This window comes from Salvelinus sp. IW2-2015, unplaced genomic scaffold, assembly GCF_002910315.2.
Source record: "Salvelinus sp. IW2-2015 unplaced genomic scaffold, ASM291031v2 Un_scaffold1405, whole genome shotgun sequence".
NCBI lineage: Eukaryota > Metazoa > Chordata > Actinopteri > Salmoniformes > Salmonidae > Salvelinus > Salvelinus sp. IW2-2015.
The window spans coordinates 37,719-45,762 of NW_019942888.1; the positions used below are offsets into that span (position 1 = coordinate 37,719).

At 47.3% G+C, this 8,044-nt stretch overlaps 1 protein-coding gene across 1 annotated transcript in view; it reads left to right on the top strand.

The window, feature by feature from the left end:
- Positions 1-8,044, top strand: part of reln (reelin) — a 67,472-nt gene that overhangs the window by 26,574 nt on the left and 32,854 nt on the right. Inside the window, 3 exon segments of the mRNA XM_070439092.1 lie at positions 5,779-5,971; positions 6,436-6,635; positions 7,307-7,570. Of these exon segments, the coding sequence (XP_070295193.1) occupies positions 5,779-5,971; positions 6,436-6,635; positions 7,307-7,570 (657 nt within the window).

Sequence of the window (8,044 nt, forward strand, 5' to 3'; positions counted from 1 at the left end):
GATGATTGTGTTCTCGTAGGACGTGTGTATGTGTGTGTGTGTGTGTGTGTGTGTGTGTGTGTGTGTGTGTGTGTGTGTGTGTGTGTGTGTGTGTGGTGTGTGTGTGTGTGTGTGTGTGTGTGTGTGTGTGTGTGTGTGTGTGTGTGTGTGTGTGTGTGTGTGTGTGTGTGTGTGTGTGTGTGTTCATACCTCAAACTGGATAATGGTGTTCTCGTTGACGTCGATGTCTCTGGTGGTTATAGAATGTTCTCCCAGCTCACTGGATAAGACACCATGGCAGACTCATCCTTTTCCCTGTACACACAGACACAGTCCGTTGTCAACAATCCTTTGTCAGCAGGGTTGGGCTCAAGTCCAACTCAATTCAGCGATTCAGGAAGTATACTGACATTCCAAATCCAATTTGAATTGGATTATTATTTTCCGTTAACCTCTAAAAGTCTAAGCCTTTACGGGGAGGAGGTTCTACTGAGATAACATATGGATATTTCTTTAAGATGGTCGTACCATGAATCATTTAGCTATTTTACTTTAAATATTAGGACCCCTGTAGGTAATATATATAATATATATATTACAGTACATTTTTTTTACAAAAAATTTGATAAATAGATAGATTTAGATTTAGGCTTTTACAACTATAGCCCATCGAAACACATTGAATGACACATTCATAAATGGCAAAACAGAAAAACAAATAATAAATAATAAGGAATCAGGTGTCGAAGGCCGATATAGGATGTGGAAGGCCGATATAGGATGTAGAAGGCCGACATAGGGTGTGGAAGGCGAATAGGTGTGGAAGGCCGACATAGGGTGTGGAAGGCCGACATAGGTGTGGAAGGCCACATAGGGTGTGGAAGGGCGACATAGGTGTGAAAGGCCGACTAGGTGTGAAGGCGACAAGTGAGGCCGACAATAGCGACATAGGATGTGGAAGGCCGACATAGGATGTGGAAGGCCGACATAGGGTGTGAAAGGCCGACATAGGATGTGGAGGCCGACATAGGGTGAGGAAGGTGTGGAAGGCCGACATGGGGGTGGAAGGCCGACATAGTGTGGAAGGCCGACATAGGTGTGGAAGGCCGACATAGGATGTGAGGCCGACATAGGATGTGAAGGCCGACATAGGATGTGGAAGGCCGACATAGGGTGTGGAAGGCCGACATAGGGTGTGGAAGGCCGACATAGGGTGTGGAAGGGCGACATAGGGTGTGGAAGGCCGACATAGGGTGAGGAAGGCCGACATAGGATGTGAAGGCCGACATAGGGTGTGGAAGGCCGACATAGGGTGTGGAAGGCCGACATAGGGTGTGGAAGGCCGACATAGGGTGTGGAAGGCCGACATAGGGTGTGGAAGGCCAACATAGGATGTGGAAGGCCGATATAGGATGTAGAAGGCCGACATAGGGTGATGCGGTGGATTTGAGTTTGAACAGACAGATTTTGATGGGGATTTGTTTTATTATGTGACTTAGATTGACGCACAGGTGCATCAATAGACTCTTAAGGAAACCCTAAACTACAATGTTAGTTACTTCCTGAATTGACTGATTTGAAGTGGACTTGACCCAACACACAGAGACAAGGACTGGAGGTACAGTAGAAGGTCTTCACAGTGTACAAGAGGCAGGTAGTACTACTCACAGGCCCCTCTTCTGGTAGGGGCAGTAGAGTCCAGTGTTGCCTCCTGGGTAAAAGAGCCAGTTGTAGTTTTGGGGCCGCCCTCAAAGTTTCTGAGACTACAGGAGGGTTGTTGAGGAGCTGCCATCGATGATCAGGTCTCAATCCCACCACACTCCTCTTCTTACCTACAGGAGACATATATAGCCAGTCAGACATACAGTGTGTCCCCACCAATGTCCCACTGGCAAAAACTGGTTGTTTCCGTGACATTTCAACCAAGAAATTCAATGCGACGACGTTCAATCAACTGAAAACTGATTTGGATTTGCAAAAGTCATCGACGTTAAGGGAAATGTTGTATTGTTTTCACACAACTTTTAACCTAAATGACCAGTACTCCCTGTAAACAGCCCCTTCTGTTATCTTGTGTGTTGCTATTTTAACTTACTTTTTCTTACTTTTTAACTCCGCACTGTTGGTTTTAAAGGGCTTTAAAGAGTAAAAATTTCACGGTGACGTCTACACCTGTTGTATCGGCGCATGTGACAAATAAAATTGTTTTTAAATTTTATTTGACAGCGTGACAATTCAACCAAATAGTAAATCAAAACTAGACTGATTCTGTACCCAGTGGATGTCGATTTTGAGGATTGTGTTAAAGGTCTACTGCATTACCAGTATGTGTGTTAAAGGGTCTACTGCATTACCAAGTATGTGTGTTAAGGGTCTACTGCATTAACAGATGTGTGTTAAAGGGTTACTGCATTACCAGTATGTGTGTTAAAGGGTCTACTGCATTACCAAGTATGTGTGTTAAAGGGTCTACTGCATTACCAAGGATGTGTGTTAAAGGTCTACTGCATTACCAAGTATGTGTGTTAAAGGGTCTACTGCATTTTAACCAAGTATGTGTGTTTAAAGGGTCTACTGCATTACCAAGGATGTGTGTTAAAGGGTCTACTGCATTACCAAAGTATGTGTGTTAAAGGGTCTACTGCATTACCAAGTATGTGTGTTAAAGGGTCTACTGCATTACCCAAGTAGTGTGTTAAAGGGTCTACTGCATTACCAAGATGTGTGTTAAAGGGTCTACTGCATTACCAGATGTGTGTTAAAGGGTCTACTGCATTACCAAGGATTGTGTGTTAAAGGCTGACTGATTACCAAGTATGTGTGTTAAAGGGTCTACTGCATACAAGGATGTGTGTTAAGGGTCTACTGCATTACCAAGATGTGTGTTAAAGGGTCTACTGCATTACCAAGTATGTGTGTTAAAGGGTCTACTGCATTTACCAAGGATGTGTGTTAAAGGGTTACTGCATTACCAGGATGTGGTTGAAGGGTCTACTGACAAGTATGTGTGTTAAGGGTTACTGCTTACCAAGGATGTGTGGTTAAAGGGTCTACTGCATTACCAAGATGTGTGTTAAAGTAGGTCTACTGCATTACAAGGATGTGTGTTAAAGGGTCTACTGCATTACCAAGGATGTTGTGTAAAGGGTCTACTGCATTACCAAGATGTGTGTTAAAGGGTCTACTGCATTACCAAGGTGTTTTAAAGGTCTACTGCATACCAATGATGTGTGTTAAAGGGTCTACTGCATTACCAAGGATGTGTGTTAAAGGGTCTACTGCATTACCAAGTATTTGTGTTAAAGGGTCTACTGCATACCAAGTATGTGTGTTAAAGGGTCTACTGCATTACCAACGTATGTGTGGTTAAAGGGTCTACTGCATTACCAAGTATGTGTGTTAAGGGTCTATGCATTACAAGTATGTGTTTAAGGGTCTACTGCATTACCAATGGCATTACCAAGGATGTGTGTTAAAGGGTTATACTGCATACCAAGTATGTGTGTTAAAGGTCTACTGCATTACCAAGAGATGTGTGTTTTAAAGGGGTCTACTGCATTACCAAGTATGTGTGTTAAAGGTCTACTGCATACCAAGGATGTGTGTTAAGTGGTCTACTGCATTACCAAGGATGTGTGTTAAAGGGTCTACTGCATTACCAAGTATGTGTGTTAAAGGTCTACCTGCATTACCAAGGATGTTGTGTAAAGGTCTACCGATATGTGTGTGTGTACACACTTGCGTGTGTGCATCTTTGTGTATGTACTGTGTGTGTGTCTCTCTATGTGTTATGTGTCTATCTGTGTGTGTGTGTTGTCCCTCGTGTTGTGTGTGTCCTCTGTGTGCATCTGTGTGTGGTATCTGTGTGTGTGTGTGTGTTTCCTCTGTGGTGTGAAGTCCCTCTGTGTGTCTGTGTGGTGTATCTGTGTGTGTTGTGTGTTTCCCTCTGTGTGTGAGTCCCCTCTGTGTGTGGTGTGCTTTGTGTTATGTGTGGTGTGTGTGTGTGTGTGGTGTGTGTGTGGTGTGTGTGTGTGTGGTGTGTGGTGTGTGTGTGTGTGCTGTTGCGTGGTGCCCTGTGTGTGTGTGTGTGTGTCCCTCTGGGTGTGAGTTACTCTTTTGTGTGTGTGTGTGTCTTTCTGGTTAGTATGTATGTGTGTGTGTGTTATGTGTGTGTGTGCCCTGTGTGTGTGTGTGTGTCCCTCTGTGTGTGAGTCCTCTCTGTGTGTGTGTGTGTCTTTCTGTGTATGTGTTGTGTGTGTGTTGTGTGTGTGTGTTGTGTGTGTGTGTGTGTGTGTGTGTTGTGTGTGTGTGTGTGTGTGTGTGTTGTGCGTGTGTGTGTGTCCCTGTGACTCTACTCACCACTGTGTAGGGTTGCCAGAGCCTGAAGCGGGTAGCGTGTCTGGGCCCTGGCAAGGCAAGGGAGGTGTGGAACAGCGTGTCAGTAAAGGTGGGGAAGTTAGAACTCATCTAACAGCAGCCAGCTGATTCCTCCTCACTGAGACTGCAGCAGCACCGAGTGGGACCGCTCCGGGACACCCTGGGAAAACAGAAACCAACAGAGTAAACATGGCGTCAACATGTCTACAAAAAACACACAAAAATAACATACACTACTTCAAACATGTGCTGTACAGCATATCTACAAAAAACACACCACACAAAAAGTAACATACACTACTTCAAACCGGCTGTACAGCATGTTTCAAAGTAGTTTTGCAACATACATGGTATGATAACTACAAGGATAGAGCCAGAATGTGTGTGAAATGGACCTACCCTTAGTGATGAACTTGAACGGAGAACTGGATGTTAGAGAGTGCTGGTACAGTCCAGATCCCTAGACACCAACATACGTTAGACCCTCCTACAAAATCCAGGAAAACAGAAAGAGAAATTAAGATTATTATAATCAATGAGAAACTACTGAGTCTGCTAGGGAAAATGCTGTGTATGTATGTCAAAGCGCTCCTCTGTCCCAACACGCCATTGGTGAAACCAGCTTCCCCCTTAAAAACTAGGACAGCAGAGTCCCTGCCCCGTTCTATCCCCCTCTGGTACTAGGACAGCAGAGTCCCTGCCCCGTCTTCCCCCTGGTATAGGACAGCAGAGTCCCTGACCCCGTCTTCCCCCCTGGTACTAGGACAGCAGAGTCCCTGCCCCGTTTCCCCCTGATACTAGGACAGCAGAGTCCTGCCCGTCTTCCCCCCTGAAGCTAGGACAGCAGAGTCCCTGCCCCGTCTTTCCCCCTGGTACTGACAGCAAGTCCCTGCCCCGTCTTCCCCCTGATACTAGGACAGCAGAGTCCCTGCCCGTCTTCCCCCCTGAAGCTAGACAGCAGAGTCCCTGCCCCGTCTTCCCCCTGATACTAGGACAGCAGAGTCCCTGCCCCGTTCTTCCCCCTGATACTAGGACAGCAGAGTCCTGCCCCTCTTCCCCCTGAAGCTAGGACAGCAGAGTCCCTGCCCCGTCTTCCCCCTGAAGCTACGGACAGCAGGGTCCCTGCCCCGTCTTCCCCCCTGAAGCTAGGACAGCAGAGTCCCTGCCCCTCTTCCCCCTGAAGCTAGGACAGCAGAGTCCCTGCCCCGTCTTCCCCCTGATATAGGACAGCAGAGCCCTGCCCCGTCTTCCCCCTGAAGCTAGGACAGCAGAGTCCCTGCCCCGTCTTCCCCCTTGATACTAGGACAGCAGAGTCCCTGCCCCGTCTTCCCCCCTAAGCTAGGCGACAGCAAGGTCCCTGCCCCGTCTTTCCCCTTGAAGCTAGGACAGCAGAGTCCCTGCCCCGTCTTCCCCTGATACTAGGACAGCAGAGTCCTGCCCCGTCTCCCCCCTGATACTAGGACAGCAGAGTCCCTGCCCCGTCTTCCCCCCTGAAGCTAGGACAGCAGACCCCTGCCCCGTCTTCCCCCCTGAAGCAGGACAGCAGATCCCTGCCCGTCTTCCCCCTGAAGCAAACAGCAGACCCTGCCCCGTCTTCCCCCTGAAGCTAGGACAGGCAAGTCCCTGCCCTCTTCCCCCTGAAGCTAGGACAGCAGAGTCCCTGCCCCGTCTTCCCCCTGAAGCTGGACAGGCAGAGTCCCTGCCCCGTCTTCCCCCTGATACTTAGGACAGCAGAGTCCCTGCCCCGTCTCCCCCTGGTACTAGGACAGCAGAGTCCCTGCCCGTCTTCCCCCGTGATACTTAGGACAGCAGAAGTCCCTGCCCCGTCTTCCCCCTGAAGCTAGGACAGCAGAGTCCCTGCCCGCTTCCCCCCTGATACTAGGACAGCAGAGTCCCTGCCCCTCGTTCCCCCTGAAGCTAGGACAGCAGAAGTCCCTGCCCCGTCTTCCCCCTGATACTAGACAGCAGAGTCCCTGCCCGTCTTCCCCCCTGAAGCTAGACAGCAGAGTCCCTGCCCCGTCTTCCCCCCTGAAGCTAGGACAGCAGAGTCCCTGCCCCGTCTCTCCCCCCTGTAACTAGGACAGCAGATCCCTGGCCCCGTCTTCCCCCCTGAAGCTAGGACAGCAGAGTCCCTGCCCCGTCTTCCCCCTGATACACGACAGCAGAGTCCCTGCCCCCGTCTTCCCCCCTGAAGCTAGGACAGCAGAGTCCCTGCCCCGTCGTTCCCCCGAAGCTAGGAACAGCAGAGTCCCGCCCGTTCCTTCCCCCTGCAGTTTGAGGTATGAACAGAAGAGGGAGAACAGACTGACTGGTTGGGAAAACAAAGTGGGAAAGGAAAGGAGTGAAGGAAAGGAGGAGAGGAATGAGGAAAGAGGAGAGGAATGAGGAAAGAGGAGAGGAATGAGTATGGTATGAACAGAGAGAGATAACATAGAGAGATAACAGAGAGACTGAGAGGAGAGAGAAGGCCTGGGGTAGAAGAGTTGAGAATAATGAATGCTGAAAGAGGAACTCATAGGGGAAATTAATCCTAATATACTGTAAAAGTGGAGGGCAAAGCAAATGGTTTTTGAAATGATAATGGCTAATTTATATGCTTGATTTATATTAATAATCAGTAAGTATAATTACTCTCCTCTGTGATGTAGGCTGGTTAATGATCATAATTATGTTATAGAAATAATGAATCGTATTATAATCATATGAACTTGAAAATGTAGAAAAATGGTTTGCTTGTTTCAGCGGTCCAGAATAATTTTATATTTGTTGAAAATGTTTATTGAATATCTACAGTGGTCTTGCTGAAGCTCCCTCAAGGCAGTGGGTATAGAACTGGTAGATTTTGTTTGGTTTTGGGATAAAGATGTTTTAAATTAATATCATCATTGTTTTCCTGTGTTGTGTCCTCAGACGACTGACTGACCAAAATGTATTATGATAATAATTGTGATAGCAACAGGATAAGAATTGTACCTGTTCCATTGCAGATCAACGTGGGCTGCACAGCAGACAGCTCAGCCTCTAACCCGGTACGACTGGAATTCTCCAGGGACTTTGGGTCCACCTGGCACCTCCTGGTGCCCTTGTGTTCAGGAGGCCCCCAGCCCTCTTCCCTGTGCTCCACAGAGCTGCACCCAGCCAGTGTCTACTACCCAGGAACCACCCAGGGCTGGAGGCGGGAGGTCATCCACTTTGGCAAGCTGAGACTCTGCGGGTGAGCAGAGTTCCTCTCTGATTTTTTTTTTTTACTGATAACTGTGCTTTTGCTTTCTCTTTGGAGTCTAGGCTGGGTTTCTCGAGTGTTGTGCAAATGATGATGAAAAAATKTCTTTATTACAGTTTTTTTTGCAATTGCTTATCACACATGTTGCGGAATTTGTCTCGTGTCAAAACTCTACACACACGAGCCAAATAAGACACAACACTTGGAACATAAACATCTCACTTCTATGTCAAAATGAAATACTCTGCAATCAAAACCTAACAATCCTTTTTCAAATTGGCATTTTTTTGCTACAAAATGAAACACGCATGCACCACTTGAATTATTCTTTCAAAGCAGCAACACACTGATGTACTTTTATACAAAACACTGTCTGTCTTTAGTACTTTGTACTTTGTATACCTTTTTAATGTTCTCATATTGGCTTCTGTGAAAGATTGTTCCAGTACAGACATCTACTCACAT